The following is a 15,977-nucleotide window of genomic DNA, read 5'->3' as shown; positions in this document are numbered from 1 at the left end:
AATGTAACATAAACATCTCATTACAGAAAACTTCACCGTATCAACGATAACGTATCGATATAAACCTGCGATTTGTAGCTGCACTACCAGTGGAGATGCCGTTACGGAAAACGAATCAACACCTTCTGACCAATCAGAATCGAGAATCCGGTAACTAACCAGGTGGTGGTAGTCTGGGTCCAAACTCCTCACGGTCGAGATCTGCAGTGCGGACAGAAGAAGCAGCGGGAGAGTCTTTTTGCGCTCCTTTATCGGCGATTTGTGATTCCGGCTCTGTGTAGTAAATGAATCGGGTTAGAACTACGGTTATTAAAGTTACGTTCGTTAATAACTAACTAGTATCTAAGACCAGTTCATACCGGTTACACTACTTAAACGTGACGTGGGAGGAGCCTGAGGTGCAACAGGCAGGGCAGGTATGACGACGGGTGTTTGCAGCTCCGCCTCCTGCTCCTCCTCTTCACCGCTGTCTTCCTCGGATGAAGACGAGCTTTTCTCGTCAGATGAGCTGGCGAAGATGGCCTTGAACAGGTCCATCGGAGGTCTGACCTCTTCTTCCTCTGCCTCCTCTTCATCCTCAGCCGTCTGGGTTTTCTGCTCGGCCTCAGCCTCGGAGACTTCAGGCTACAGTTTATCAAAAATCACAACGATGAATTATTGTAATCAGGCAAAATAACAAGCCTAGGGTTTTAACAGCATACAGGCAACTCTTACGTGAAATTACTGGCACCCTTCTCGGAAATGAGCAGATGGTAATATGTAAAACGAGTAACAGGAAGTGATATTTTTGAGCTTAAATATACAGAGGCATTGTATCGCTTTATTTTAAACACAATAAGTACTGGAATTTTTTTCTGCAAAAAAAAAGATTTTGGTTTTAAAACGATCGGCAGCTGTCCCAATCCGCTTGCTAAGAGACGATAATTCGTAAAAAAAAAAAAAAAAACAAAAAAAAAAAACACAATACAATAATAATACATAAAAAACAAAAACTGACAAACTACCAGTTTTTAATTTTTTTAAAAGGATTATTTTCTTTACAATAACCCAACATTACTTTTAATAGTTTACGTGAAAAATCGAACCACTTTTTTCCCCTCATTCTTTAGAAGGGTGCCAATAATTCTGAAAACGATTATGCATGCAATAATATCTCTGCACTATATAAGACCTATTAGATATTTATATAAGACATATTAGAATTTCAGAACTATACATTATAATTACTATTATTTAGCTATATATTTTAATTATTATTATTTTTTTTATTATTTATTTTACTTTGGAAATTCTTTGCTACTATTTAAGTTTTGTTTTACAAGATTATTACGTATTTAAGGATACATTTGGAATCTATTGTTGGTTTATTTAAATGAAGAATGACATCTTTTGAGTGCTGTATAAATACTACCTCGAGAAGGGTTAAGAATAGATCAGTAAAACACCTCGGCAGCAGCGATGGAGCCTGAGGATGTTGTGGATGTCTTCGCGGCGATCGTGTGTTCTTGCTGTCGCCCTGTCTCGTGTACGGTCGGCGTCTCTTTAACCTTTGACCCCTGATCGGCTACATCCCACCTTGAGCGTTTGCCCGAGGCCGCTGAAGAGGAGGAACCAAGTGAGGAAGCGGCAGCGCTCCCCGAGCTGGATGTGGGCGTGGCCTGAGAGCTCTGTCCGTCATCCGTTACAGACAGGAAGTTGAATATGGAGAACTTGTCACGCTTCACTTTGGGGAGGCCCACGATGCTCGAGCTGACGATTGGAGAAAAGGTTCAAATTAAGACTAGATTTAGGTGTAGCGTAGAATTGATTAGCTGCATTAATAATTATGTCAGTGAAAGGTCCTCACAAGAATAGTAAAGCAAATGCGTGTATGTGTGTGTGTATAAGTGTGTGTGTGTGAGTGTGTGTGTGTCTCACCCTGGGTAAGGGTGTGGAACATTAAACCTCTTGCAGAGTAGTTTATCAGGATGCCATTCCATCGTGTCTCTAGTGAGTTTCCCAAACATCTTCATCTTCACTGCTGCCTGCTTGTCATCCTTGTCGCCCTGTTGACACACACACACACACACACACACACACACACACACACACACACACACACATATATATATATATATATATATATATATATATACACACATATATAAAACCTTTTATTTTATTAATTTATTTTACAAATGAATACTGCATCTTAACATGTGAACAGGAAATGTTCGTGTTCGAGCCGAATAAAAATGCGTCTGGAATAATAATAATAATAATTCTATTAATTTAAGTGTATAAAAGCGGACATGCTGACCTCCTGATCTCGTGGCACCTCCACGCTGTCGGTGTCGTCCTCGTGTTTGGCGCGGGTGAAGCGAGAGGAGAGCGAGGAGTTAGTCGGTTTATAGAGCACGGCAGCGCGCACGAACTCGTCTCGCTCTCGGCTTCGCTCCCACTCCGTCATCCCTGGGTCCAGACTCAACTCCACAGCGTCTACATAACACACACACACACACACACACACACACACACGCGTGCGCGCGCGCACACCCAGAGAATTCAGCCAGGTTTTCTAAATGCACAAAAATAATCAACATAATCAGACCAGAGTGGGTAAATAAAATAATAATAAAATTTTAAAAATCTATAAAAGTTTGTGAAAGCTCTTCCGTTTCTGAGCTAGTGTTTGGTTTGAGATCCAAGTATTTATTATCTAGTATATTAATCTATCCTCGATATAATCTATTTGATTGATGATCATTTACATCGATTCATGCTACATAAAGATCTGTCGCCGAAGCCGCGATGGTCGGTGTTTAGAGTCGTTAAAAGAGTCGCTCTAGTATCGTCTCGTTTCTCACCTTCAGCTCTATCCCCCTGTTTCAGGTGGCTGATGTAGCGGTCGTAGCGCGCCTGCTTGGACGGGTTTTTCTCAAACGGTCTAAAAGTCTGGCCGGTTTGAGCTGTGGGACTCGACCAGACGCTGAGAGCCCGCTGGGCCGTGTCTGAAGCCCGGGGCTGGAGCTGTACGTCTGCCTGAGTTCTAGAGACCTGGAGCTGGGTGAGAACATCAGACGGAGCGGTACTGGACTGGAAACGATCCGGTAAAGTAGCTCTCTTCTCTTCTACAGATTTACGGATCTCACTCAACCTCTCTCTGTCCTTACTGTCCAGGAGCTCAAATACAGAGCGGGGACCTGCACATTAAACACACACACACACACACACACACACACACACACACACACACACACACACACACACATTCAAGCAAGTGAGTGGCAATCAGAAGTATGAATACATGAAGATATACTTCAACAAGTAAGTGCAAAAGTTTACATCCCTATTTGTTTCAGGGTAAAAATTCATTTAAAAGTGCACTTATATTTTACAGTTTATGTATTAAACGAAATTCCATGTGCATTTAATGTTTTTTTATTATTAATTAATAATTTACACAGCCTTTAATATAAGAGTGACTGAGTCAGGAGTTACGCAGTAAGTTTTAAGGAAACTAATTCTCACATGACCTAAAACAAAACAAAACAAAACATTTATCTTTCACAGAAGTGAGGACGGAGAGGAAGCGGAGAGGAAGAGGAGAGCGAGCAGAGAGGAAGAGGAGAGGGAGCAGAGAGGATGCAGAGAGGGAGCAGAGAGGAAGAGGAGAGGAAGCAGAGAGGAAGCAGAGAGGGAGGTAGAGGAGAGGAAGTGGAGAGGAAGAGAAGAGGAAGCAGAGAGGGAGGAAGAGGAAGGAAGCAGAGAGGAAGCTGAGAGGGAGGTAGAGGAGAGGAAGTGGAGAGGAAGCAGAGAGGGAGGAAGAGGAGAGGAAGCGGAGAGGAAGAGGAGAGGAAGCAGAGAGGGAGGAAGAGGGGAGGAAGCGGAGAGGAAGCGGAGAGGAAGCGGAGAGGAAGCGGAGAGGGAGGAAGAGGAGAGGAAGCGGAGAGGAAGCGGAGAGGGAGGAAGAGGAGAGGAAGAGGAGAGGGAGGAAGAGGAGAGGAAGAGGAGAGGAAGCAGAGAGGGAGGAAGAGGAGAGGAAGAGGAGAGGGAGGAAGAGGAGAGGAAGAGGAGAGGAAGAGGAGAGGGAGGAAGAGGAGAGGAAGAGGAGAGGAAGAGGAGAGGAAGCAGAGAGGAAGCAGAGAGGGAGGAAGAGGAGAGGAAGAGGAGAGGGAGGAAGAGGAGAGGAAGAGGAGAGGAAGCAGAGAGGGAGGAAGAGGAGAGTAAGAGGAGAGGAAGCAGAGAGGGAGGAAGAGGAGAGGAAGAGGAGAGGGAGGAAGAGGAGAGGAAGAGGAGAGGGAGGAAGAGGAGAGGAAGAAGAGAGGAAGAGGAGAGGAAGAGGAGAGGAAGAGGAGAGGGAGGAAGAGGAGAGGAAGAAGAGAGGAAGAGGAGAGGAAGGCTTCAAGTGCAGCCATCTGTAAGTAGCTTTGTGTTCGCTAACTTCGCTAAACAAGTATTAACCACAGTTTCACTGCTAGCAAACATTACCACTATTACTATCGTCACTCAGAACATGCTAAAGGACAGCGTTATCTACTGTATACATATAATACTAAGTCATTTAGCAGACATGTATCCAATTTATATACATTACATTTAGGGAGCACTCCATGTTATTTTAAATATTGAAATTACAAATAAAGCTAGGGCAAACAACAACAACAACAACAACAACAACAACAACAACAACAAAACACTTTTCCAAGTTATGAGTCATAAAAGGTCATATGTTCAATATTAGGATTTTTCTAAATAGCTATTATCATGATGTAGCTAGTACTGCGCTAACAGATATTTAGGCAATTTAAAAAATGATGTCTTCCCATATGTGAGGTGGAAGAAAAACTTTTTTCTCCTGTTCTTCACAATAAGGTGGAGAGAGCTAACCTGGCGCTAGCTCTGTGCAGCACTCACACTCCAGGGTCAACCTGAGACGACAGGTCAGGGTCAAATAAGATCAGTTAAATGTGCTTTCATTTATTTGTATGAAATATAGTATGGTTAAACCTCAGGTATTTTACGTATTTTTTTAAAAATACCTGAGTATTTAAGTTTAAAAGAAAAAAAAAACAAAAAAACCTTGCCAGTTCTGATCATAACAGTAGACCTGGTAAAGACGTGACAGGTACATGAACAATGGCATAAAAAAACAAAACAACAACAACAACAACAACAACAAAACAAGAGTCAAGAGAGTGAAAAGCAGAGCGTTACTGGCAGCTTTGCACTTCTGGTGTTTGTTAAACGCTCTGCAGTCCCGTGTACGCTGATATAAATTAGGACTGCTTCACTACCTTTACGTTACTCGTTTATGTTTTTATGGGACGGCTGTACTGTGTGTAATAAACCCAATTTAGGAAATAAAAAAAGACTGTTGTCAGTGGATTCAAAATTTGCTGTGGGTGTATGGGGTGGACCGGATGCGTGTGAGACTGTAACGATGTCCCAGTCCGGCCCTGACTCAAATAGATATAAATATATAAAACATAAATACCCTGTAAACCGGTCTCTCCCAGCATCTCTCTCCTCTGAGCGGAGTCCAGCGTGTGGCGGCTCTGCAGCTGCGGTGCATTCTGGGATAGCTGTCCACGTGAAGCCTGCAGCGCCTGGGCTACCATCGGGCTGACGGACGACGTGTCCACCACCGGCCGGAAATAATGCACAGGCCGATAATCGCGAGGCAGGACGGGCGGAGGAAACACCTGAACACACGATTTACGCTTCATAATCGACGAATTATATCCGGTATAGAAACGTACATTATTACAGACTGACTTTCATCCTCGAGCTCGTCATATTTGGCGAACTCGCGAGCCGTTTGAGCATCTGCGATCGTGACTCTCACGTACGGTTTTCGCTTCCGCAGGTTTGGAAGTCAGCGTGAAACCTTCCAGGATTTTCCCCACGTACACTGCATCTCTGCTTGAATCTACAATAAACAACAATTTTTTTAAAAATAGGTCAGAAAATCTACAAAAACAGCACGGAAAAGATGAAAGACTAACCAAACTAATTCCACTCATAATGACTGATATATATATATATATATATATATATATATTTAATTTAATCATAAATAATAATAATAATAATAATAATAATTAACTTCATTTATTTATTTAAAACGCCATACAGTGAACTAGTAAAAAGAAATAAAAATACCCTTCGTTCTTAAACAGAAATAGATACAAAAGTATGTTACATTTAATGTTACATTATAAAACGAGTTCAAAGCCGAAACCACGACGTACCGGAGTCGATGATATTTTCACGCTCACCTCTCTTCTTCTGTCTGTACTGCTGAGGTGCGGTCCATCCGTAAAGTCCGTCCCCCGGCTCCTCCCCACCCAGAACGACGTCATAGTTGGACATGGCGTCCTTGTGGTAGATATCATCGTCCTCATCCTCCATTGCTCCCACGCCGAATGCCTGTACACACAGAAAAACAACAGCAGCGATAGGATGAGAAATGCTTCTCCATACAATACAATTTTTAGTTTTTTATTTATTTATTTTAAAAATACACCTCACCTGTCCTGAGATCCCACCCTTACGATGTTGCCCCGCCTTCCGGTCGCCAAACAGGCTCGCCCTATCAGAGTCCAGCGTGAAGAGGTTGATATGCGACACCCCTGGACCGCCGCTCAGGGCCTGCAGGGGGTTGAGGCCTCGGTAGCCGAGTCCATGGACGTCATCTTTAGGGGTGAAATCCACCGGGGTCACGTCTTTGGGTGCGAAAGTCACGTTCTCGGGAGCAAACTCGTCATCATCCTTTAAAAAAAAAAAAAAACAACCCCCACAGTTTGTTTAAACGATTAAAGCAACAATGAAAAATTACAATTTTAAAATTTAATATAAAGTATTTTAAACATAATTAAAGTTTACAGTCACCTCCGATTCCTCAGATCCTTTGGATGGTAAAACACATCCATACACTTTAACACCTGTAATAACCAGACACACAGAAAGCTACAGTTTTAATGGAGTGCAAAAGTTTAACCCCCCCCCGCTCCCTTTTGCACTTTGACAGAGAACATACCCGAGTCTTGTTTGCCTCGTCTCCTTTTCAGTCTGGGTCCGACCCCTTGACCGTCCTTCCATCCCATCTTCCGAAGCAGCTCCACCCCGATAGACGACCTGCCGTGCACACAGAATGATTCCTCCCAGTCTAAGTACTCGCGTTGTAAAACGTCTCCGCTAGTGTTTACAGCATGAACCACAGGCAGGACCGATATCTTTCACACGTTATATATCGTATCAATTTGTTAGCTTAATCACACGCCTTTCTGTCGGGGTACTTCAAGCAGGATCGTAGTCCCGCTAGTGGATTACTTTTAATCACTGAACACTTAAACGTCGTTAAGACTCAGACAAAACGTAAATAGGACGTCCAATAAAGTTAAAAAAATAAAGCCAACGTAAGTAATCCAACAAGCTACTTTTGTACATTCGTTGGCCGAGAGTTCGTACGACGTTTTTTTTTCTTTTTCCCCGAACTGAGAGGCTTCAGAAAACATGACGTCATTTCCAGTAAGGGAACACGGTGAGCATCGACGCTCCTGGTGTTTGCCGTGAATTGTGGGATTTTTTTAGGGTGTCAACTAGGGAGCCGATTGAGACGCGGCCATGATGAGCAATATGATGAGTTTTTTTCTAAGGGACAAGCTGATAGAGCACGATATGGTTACTAATCCAAATCTAGAACTTTCTATACTCTACTCGAGTGTCTACTTGACATCGTATAGCGATAGTAGGAGTTTTCTCGACCGAGAACGAGAGAGAGGTGAAAATTGAAAAACGATCAAAATGAAATGATGAGAAATACCGTGCGGGCGCGATCAGCTCCTCCAGCAGAGTGTCTCCTGGGATGGGAGCAGTGAGGGAGCTGATGGCTCGGGCTTTGTCCTTGATCTGATCGGGCCTCCCAGAAACAAAATCATCAGTGGTGGTGATCTGTTGGGGTGCGATGCCGTGCTCGCTGAAATCCTGACAAATAAGAAAAGGGACCGGCTCTAATTGCTTTACCGAATCAAGAATAAATCTGTTCTTGGGCCATCACTGAGACTGGCGTCTAACTACAGTACAAGTTCATGAGACTCAAACACTTATTTCGACATAAAGAACCTTCAAACGTATTAACCAAGCTGCTGGAGAAGGAGTTGATCAAAATGATTAGGAAATAAATAGAATTAAGCACACGGTCTAACACCTACTTCTTCATCCATGAAGTCCTCTGGTCTGGCATTGTGTTTCTCTGCCTTCTGATTTCGCGACGACACGAACGTCGACGGCGCCCAACCTATACAGGGTCAACGGCAAAGTAACATCTGCAGCAAAACTCACATCAGGAAAAATAAATCAAATCAAAGAACACGTAGTTTACTGTTCTGGAAAGTCTTCTCGCCTGACCTTCTTTCGTGCCGACGGTGTTGAAGTAGCCAGCAGAGAAGCCACCAGTGAAGGCTCCGTGAAACCGCTTGTAGCGGCCTTTCTCATCCTTAACCGTCTGGTCATGCACGGGTATGGGCTTTCTGAGGGGCTCGTCTTCACACGACGGTACAGAAGACGTTCGTTTCGAATTATTCCCAGAAAGAAGCAGAGATATGTTTTAGATGGAGGGCATACACAGTACACAGAGATCACAAACTCGGCACAGGTTTACTGCACGATTACGACCCGCGTTCAAACACGCTGCATCGCTCAAACCCCGACTGCAATTTATACGATTTACCCGCCGTCCACTTTAATAGGAACACCTGTACACCTGCTCTCATTTGTGCACTTATCCAACCAGCCAATCATGTGGCATTTTCCCCTGACCTCTCTCATCAACGAGAGAGGTCTGTTTCCACCCGCAGAACTGTCACTCACTCTGTGTTTTTTGTTTTCCATACCATCCTGTCCAAACTCTACAGACTGCTCTGTGTGCAACTCCCAGGAGATCAGCACTTTCTGAAATACTCAAACCAGCCCAACTGTTACCTCCATGCCACGGTTAAAGTCACAGAGATCCCACTTTTCCCCCATTCTGATGTTTGAACGTTAAATGAACCTCTTGACCTGTGCTGCCACATGATTGGCTGATTAGATAACTGCATAAATGTGCAGGTGTGCCTAATAAAGTGGACGGTGAGGGTTTATCAAGTGTTATACAGTATTAATCAGCTACAAATAAGTACAATGAGCACAGTATGTTAAGCTGAAGGTGATAAGAATATACACAAGTGAGTACAGTATGCTCTAGGACTTTATATACAGGAAGTGTAGTATACTCTGTATGTGGTACGAATAAATCTAGTGACTATGCTATGCTATGAACGTTCTACCTACATATACAGTACGTATAATAAGCCATTCATGTTATATAAATATATGTAGTAAGTATAGTAAGCTGTGAACACGCTATAAACATATACAGAGTCATTACTGGGCCGTATAAACACTATCTAATCTGCTATTCACTAAGCACACCCATATTCCAACAGGCCACGCCCACTGAGCGAGGATTGGCCAGCAGTTTACGTCCAGCCTATTAAACAGTCAAGCTACGCTTGAGTAGCTCATATTAACCAATCACAGTGCAGTAGGCGGGGCTTAACAACTACAGGTAGGGGGGGAAAACTGCTTAAATACTGTTATGCGACTTTTAAAGTTTTCGCAGCTGCACAAATAAAGAAAAGTGACGACAAATTTGTTGTTATCTGAAATATATTTAACTACGATTAGTCAATACCTTCTTCGAGAGGCTCTAAAGGAGTTCCATAAGTGACAAAATCCTCGTCGCTTTCCTCGTCGGACGCCATGTTTGCCTGCACGACGGTGGCTGCTGAGGTTCAAAGTCTCAGATACTGGCAATGAATTACACACACAAAAATCCCTCCTTAGAGTGTATATATATATATATATAAATATATATATATATATACATATATTTTTAAAATCCTAAAACCACCGCCTAGCAACCGTTACTATTCGCTATTACTTAATTTATACAAATGCATTTATAATATACTGTAATATAATACGCAGGGCAGTTTATTTACGTAATGTTTTAAAATAATTTTGTTAACCGTCCACAAGAGGGCGCAAATTCAACAAAGCACCTAAGAGTCGAAGAACTCAGCGGACGTGACGTCACAAGGCGGGAAGAGGTGTTTGTTTACGGAAGTAATGCTGTTGCATTCACGTCAGTCACAAGACTGATGACTACAGTAATTAAGCGAAAACGAATTTAATGATAATATTTATTTTTAGCATTTAAAAATGATTCGCAAACGGCCAAGGGGAGATGGGATAGCGCCGCCATATTTAAGGTTTATTGCATTTTGAACACCATATTGTCGTTTATCACCGAAATGTCCAATAACTAGGTCAAGAATACAGCTGGTTAGATTTTAATCTTTATGATTTTACAGTGTATACAATAAGTACATTGTCCATTTTATGTTTGTGGCGTTTTAGCTAAGTTTACTGAGCTTGAAATGGATGTATAGCAGTGTATGTGTCGTGCAGTGCTGCCTTATATTATTTACAAGCGTTGTGAATTATTAATGTGTGTTCTCTTCTTTGGACAGCATGACCAGGAGAGAAAAAACAGCTCCTCCACCTGCTCAATCCCAGTTCCACCTGGACCTCTGGTTCTCCTTCACTGTACAGAACTGGATCCTGGACTTCGGGAGGCCTATAGTGATGGTGATTGATTTAATGACTGGAAATGGTTATTGACCACTGCTACAATCTATTAGTGTTTAATTGTTTTGAATAATCTCATAGTGCAAGCATAAAACCTAAAAAGTACCTCACAGAGGGTGGAATCAAACTTTGGATCAGCGTCAGATCGGATTAGATGTTTTTCCGATCCGATCTACTGGAGAACTTTGTGCCATGAAAGTGTGTTATATTCCCTGACACGACACAGATCTTACTCTTGAACTCGAGCGCCAGTTTTTCCATGATTTGGTACCAGAAGCATGCAGAGTCGCACCTCGGTTACAGCGAGATTGTCTAAAGTCATTTGTAGTAAAGACCACGTTGGAATTCATACAGTAGGGAGCGCCGTGACATGGGAGACAATCAAGACATAACTGCATAGAAAAAGGGAAACATCCCGACTGAAATGTTTCCCATGATGTTAAAAAGCTTTTGATCTGAAGGTGTGAGATTAAACGTGTGAAATCGGGGTCGTAGACAAAAATATAACCGTGCCGACGTGTTCGTTTCTTTCATTAGAAAACGAACATTTTATTTTTTTTAAAAATTGCTTAAACGGACGACTCGGAGTGAAATATTCCTGAAAAGCAGCCGATAAGAGTCCGGCGTCGGCGTGAACTCCTTTAATACTGTTTAAAAATCATCTCAGGGAAATTCCTCAAGAAATCGGGTGAGAAAACGCCAAATAATATATAATAATATTAATAATATAATACTCCATTATTTCGATTTATTTATCACGACATAATTCCCATAGTTCCATTTGTGTTACTCCAGAGTTTTGATGACTTTATTATTATTCTAAAATGTGGAAAAAATAATAAAAATAAAGAATGAGTGTGTCTAAACTTGTGACCGGTAGTGTGTATATTCCAAGTTAGAAAAAAAAATCAACCAAACTAAAGAAGGACATCTGCTGAGACATTAGAGTGCACATGCAAAGTGTTTTAATCAGTAAAACATGGAAAAAAAAAGCAATCCTATGCAACCCTGAGCTCATTTTAAAAGGACACAGCATCTCCATGTCATATCACGTATCATGAAACCGTCTCTACACGGCAGAAATACTGTCACTGTTCCTAATAGACTTTTCTGCTCTCCCCCACACAGATTATATTACCTCTAGAATGGTTTCCTCTGAACAAGCCCAGCGCTGGAGATTACTTCCACATGGCCTACAACGTCATTACACCATTTCTGCTGCTGAAGGTATAAAGCGATAAGTTGTCTGCATGCCAAACTCAATAATTATATTTAAATTTATTCACTAAGAACTAAGAATGAAAAGGAAAACAGCTGGGAAATGAACTTGTTAAAAAAAAAAAAAACCCTCCAAGTTGTGAGTTTGTACAACCGCTCATGGGCTTGTCAGTAAGCGCCGGAGTGATTTATACGTGATTTAATGCAACGCATTTTGAAAACAGTTGTCATGGATGTGATTGGTTGTAAGTGGATGAACCAGTGAGCTGTGTTCAGACTCGGAGAGTCTAACATCGCTAACGAATAAAGATAAATGGAATGAAACGGATGGACCCGTGACGGGTGTGTGTTGTAGCTAATGGAGAGAAGTCCCACCACGCTGCCACGCACTGCTGTGTACCTGAGCATCATCACGTTCGTCATGGGCGCCAGCATCCACCTGGTGGGGGACTCCATCAACCACCGCCTGATCCTCAGCGGCTACCAGCTCCACCTGTCTGTCCGAGACAACCCCATCATGAAGGACCTCAATCCTCCCTCTCTGGTGAGATATTATATTACATTCTATTACACTGTGAGAATAATATCCGTATCTAAGCTAAGAATATACTGTATATGTTTGTGTGTGTTTATTGCCCTGCTTTATTTCACCTTGTATCGTTTCATTCACTAGATCTATATCTATATATATCTATATATATATATATATATATATATATATATATATATATATATATATATATATATATATATATACTGTTATACAGTATGTTCACTCTTATTTTTGTTCTCATTTTCAGATTGACTCCTTCGAGCTCCTTTATTACTACGACGAACATTTAGGACATTCCATGTGGTACGTACAGGGATCTGTGTGTCGGGGTTACACACTTAGTTCACTTCTCCAACGTTTTTCACTTCGACCTCCATCTGCTGCCTCTGTACCTCGTGACCACTCTTAAAAAAACGTAGTAATATTTTACTCCACGGCAGTAAAGTTACCTCACAGTTTATTCAAGTAACAGCCAGGCTTTAAATTAACAGCAGTTATTTATAACTAAAATGAACAACCTTATCTATTTTAGCATGGTTTAGGGGTCCGTGCACCTACAGGAGCACTGTGTAGTAAAGCTAAATCAGAGATTTTCTCTTCTCAAATCTGCAATTTCACTGCTAAGAGGCCACACGTGATATAATTTCTGTAGGATAACGATAACGGTCTGTTTTTCCTGAAAGTCGAAGGATTTGAAAGATGGCATTTCGGTTTTATTACGATAATTCGTAGAATGAAAATGAAAGAACTTTAGAAAACGGTCGAATAATCCGAGTTGTTTGGCGACGTTTCCCCGATCACTCCGGCCTCACGAAGCCGACGCGCGGCCGTCGAGTTCGGCGAGGAACCGTTTGTTCGAAACGTGTACGGTATTTTCAGAAATTCGATCTTTGAAGGTGTTTGTGAGTTACGCTCTAAATCTAAACGACGAAATCTCATCTACGACAGATAACTGGATAAAATGTTCAAGTATGATAAGTACGATGCTCTTTGATAAATAAAATAAAATGTAACGTAGCGGTATAAGATGAAAAACCACATGTTTAGGGATGTTTAAATTTGATATTGGAACGTACGGTACGGTAAGGTGATAAAGGTGCGAAAATTCCAGCTGCCTGCACATCTGTGGCTGAACACAAAGGTATTAACGCAGCGCTGTCGTCACCTCCGTTGCAGGTACGTCCCGTTCTTCCTCATCCTCTTCCTCTACTTCACTGGCTGCTTCACACAATCCAAAGAGGAGAAGATGCCGCACTCGGGTTGGCTGCTGCTGGGTCCTAGTGCTCTCTATTATTGGTCAGTAATTCAGCATGCCGGGAGCCGGGACAGGAAATGGTTCTATTTCGAGTGTTACACTGTTACACTGAGCGTTACGTAAAGATACATCAAAAATCATGACCTTGGAATATACAAGATGTATTAAACCGAGTTAAAAAAACAAAAAAAACAACAGCAAATGTAAATCGGAAAATTCACGGTTCTGGTTTCTCGATAACGCGACAATCTGTGTTTATTTTTTGGATTTACTTCAAAAGATAATAATGGGACGGCGAGGGAACGACTATTTTATAGCTGCTATCACGTAGGAAAACAACTTGTAATTATAAATGTAACTATAAACGGTTGAAAGTATGCCGACGTGTCGTTTTTATAAATTAAAAATAGTCATGTCTGCGGATCGCTGTGGTGTAAGAGGAATAAAACGCCGTCTTGTGCAGTCATATAGTAGGAGATAGGAGATAATCAACTTCAGCATGGTAAGAGCACGACATGGGAGTGCCTATTCCTTACTCATAACCTAACTTCTCTGGATATGAAGTTAATAATAGAAATATCGGCAATAGAGATATTGACGTTAATCCAAGAGCGTTGGGGGGTGATTTTTTAAAATTATTTATTTATTTATTTATTTTCTCACACGCCAGAACATCGTCTGCCGATGTCCTCCTTCGAATGGAGTCTTGTGAAAAGGGATTAAAATCTTTCTGTCGAGCTAGATCCAGTCCAGTACGAATGCAATTCCCATTATAGTCCCATTAAATAAAGTATTAGAAGCTAATATAAGGTAGCGTGTAAAAAATTAAAAGTCTTTTTATTTCATTTCTCGTAGGTACCTGGTGACGGAAGGACAGATTTTCGTTCTGTACGTCTTCACTTTCTTCGCCATGGCCGCCACGGTGATGCGTCAGAAGCGGAAAGGCTACGTGCTGGACAGTAACGGTCGCTTCCTGCTTTACAACTTCATCATCACGCTGGTCCTGGTGATCGTTTGGGTCGTGTATCTGTGGAACGATTCCGTCCTGCGCAAAAAATACCCCGGGATCATCTACGTACCAGAACCGTGGTCTTATTACACATTACATATCAAGGGCAGTTAGTAGGAGGTAACAGGAAGTCACTTAAGAGTCGTATTATTGCACAGAAACGTCGTCTCGAAGGTCCTGAGAGTGGTTTATGAGAGGAGAGTGCGCGTTTGAGTATTTTTGAAAATCAAGTATGTTCTGCTGTCTTTTTCCCCATCGATCAGATTGAAATCAGCCAATCACACGCGTCCGTGAGCTCACGTATACAGAACAGAGCCGTCACGACGACGATGATGTCATACGATGATGAGGAGGAATAAATAAACAAAATTGGGAGAACATATAGAAAAATAAATAAAAGAAAAAAAGGTTAAATCGTCTTAAACGATATTTCTTTACATCAGATACAAGCAGAAGGTTCCTTATTGCTGCTTTAAACCCTGGTCAGTATTCCAGCAAGTGATGATAATCATCCAAGAGATGATTTTGATCAGCGTGATTTGTTTACATTTTTCTCCTATTGATTTTAATGTTGGAAAGATTGCAGAAAATGTACATTCTCCAGTGTTTCCTGGGTGAAAAATGGACAAATGACCTCTGTGTGTTTGAGGGTTTTTAAAAAAAAATAAATTGTCCTACCAAAAAAAAAAAAAAAAAGAAGAAGAATTTCAAAAAAAGTTACCGATGAAATGTGGAGATATCGACGAAGCACGAAACTTTGCGAGAGCGAATAAACACAGAAATAGTTTTAAAAGAACCGTAAAACACGTCAAAAGTTCTGCAGCGATTCTTGCAGTAATTTGAAAAGGAAATCTTGATTCAAAAGAAATGACAAAAAGAATATTGCAGCGCTGGGGACCCAAACGCCGATTAGAGAATCTGAAAGACGTCAGCTGCAGTTAGACGAGCTACGTGATGGTTTACACCGTAGTTACATCATGTTTTACGTCATCGCGTTCACAACGGAAGATGCGAACGTTTGAACCGATATTATTTGAATATTTGTGTAATATTCCTAGGGAACATTTGTGAAAATGTCTAGTACAGAAAGTATATTACATTCAATAAATTAAGGGCGTGCAAACTTTCGCACTCCGCCGTAGCTCAGCGAGGAAAATCGGCATTAGGGAAGTCTGATTTTTGAGCGTCGAGTGGTTTACAGGTGAACGTTCAGAGCAGTGAATTGTTCGACGTCGTTTCGTGGGATCTGGATCCGGCTTCGTTTTACA

At 41.7% G+C, this 15,977-nt stretch overlaps 2 protein-coding genes across 5 annotated transcripts in view; one reads left to right on the top strand and one right to left on the bottom strand.

The window, feature by feature from the left end:
- gpatch1 (G patch domain containing 1) overlaps window positions 1-9,847 on the bottom strand; it is a 10,661-nt gene extending 814 nt beyond the window's left edge. For both annotated transcript variants that reach the window (XM_017458989.2, XM_017458990.2), the window contains exons 1-16: window positions 9,716-9,847; window positions 8,392-8,526; window positions 8,196-8,281; window positions 7,808-7,968; window positions 7,022-7,119; window positions 6,874-6,926; window positions 6,514-6,753; window positions 6,261-6,411; window positions 5,832-5,911; window positions 5,477-5,684; window positions 2,847-3,182; window positions 2,300-2,478; window positions 1,918-2,045; window positions 1,446-1,749; window positions 360-624; window positions 160-273 (exon numbers count right to left, since the gene is read on the bottom strand). In XM_017458989.2, coding sequence (XP_017314478.1) covers window positions 160-273; window positions 360-624; window positions 1,446-1,749; window positions 1,918-2,045; window positions 2,300-2,478; window positions 2,847-3,182; window positions 5,477-5,684; window positions 5,832-5,911; window positions 6,261-6,411; window positions 6,514-6,753; window positions 6,874-6,926; window positions 7,022-7,119; window positions 7,808-7,968; window positions 8,196-8,281; window positions 8,392-8,526; window positions 9,716-9,785 — 2,608 coding nt within the window. In that variant the 5' untranslated portion in view covers window positions 9,786-9,847. The remainder of the gene's footprint in view (window positions 1-159; window positions 274-359; window positions 625-1,445; window positions 1,750-1,917; window positions 2,046-2,299; window positions 2,479-2,846; window positions 3,183-5,476; window positions 5,685-5,831; window positions 5,912-6,260; window positions 6,412-6,513; window positions 6,754-6,873; window positions 6,927-7,021; window positions 7,120-7,807; window positions 7,969-8,195; window positions 8,282-8,391; window positions 8,527-9,715) is intronic.
- cln6a (CLN6 transmembrane ER protein a) lies at window positions 9,677-15,537 on the top strand. 3 transcript variants are annotated; one of them, XM_017458992.3, is made up of 7 exons: window positions 9,677-9,813; window positions 10,557-10,674; window positions 11,803-11,901; window positions 12,248-12,436; window positions 12,693-12,748; window positions 13,622-13,741; window positions 14,556-15,537. In XM_017458992.3, exons 2-7 carry the CDS (start codon window positions 10,558-10,560, stop codon window positions 14,821-14,823), a joined length of 849 nt encoding a protein of 282 aa, XP_017314481.1. In that variant the 5' UTR covers window positions 9,677-9,813; window position 10,557; the 3' UTR covers window positions 14,824-15,537. The 3 variants fall into 3 exon arrangements, with proteins under 3 accessions (XP_017314481.1, XP_017314483.1, XP_017314480.1); XM_017458991.3 differs by lacking the exon at window positions 9,677-9,813 and adding an exon at window positions 10,114-10,295; XM_017458994.3 differs by lacking the exons at window positions 9,677-9,813; window positions 13,622-13,741 and adding an exon at window positions 10,113-10,295.
- The last annotated feature ends 440 nt before the right edge of the window (window positions 15,538-15,977 follow it).

Source organism: Ictalurus punctatus, chromosome 27 (genome assembly GCF_001660625.3).
Source record: "Ictalurus punctatus breed USDA103 chromosome 27, Coco_2.0, whole genome shotgun sequence".
Classification (NCBI taxonomy): Eukaryota; Metazoa; Chordata; class Actinopteri; order Siluriformes; family Ictaluridae; genus Ictalurus; species Ictalurus punctatus.
This window is presented reverse-complemented; position numbering and strand designations above follow the sequence as displayed.

What these genes read in the sequence shown, in the direction of transcription:
- cln6a (XM_017458991.3), top strand. Translation starts at nt 10,246, where the DNA reads ATGATTCGCAAACGGCCAAGGGGAGATGGGATAGCGCCGCCATATTTA. An exon ending in ATAGCGCCGCCATATTTAAG is followed by an intron (nt 10,296 to 10,556) that starts GTTTATTGCATT and finishes TTCTTTGGACAG; the next exon opens with CATGACCAGGAGAGAAAAAA. An exon ending in TCGGGAGGCCTATAGTGATG is followed by an intron (nt 10,675 to 11,802) that starts GTGATTGATTTA and finishes TCCCCCACACAG; the next exon opens with ATTATATTACCTCTAGAATG.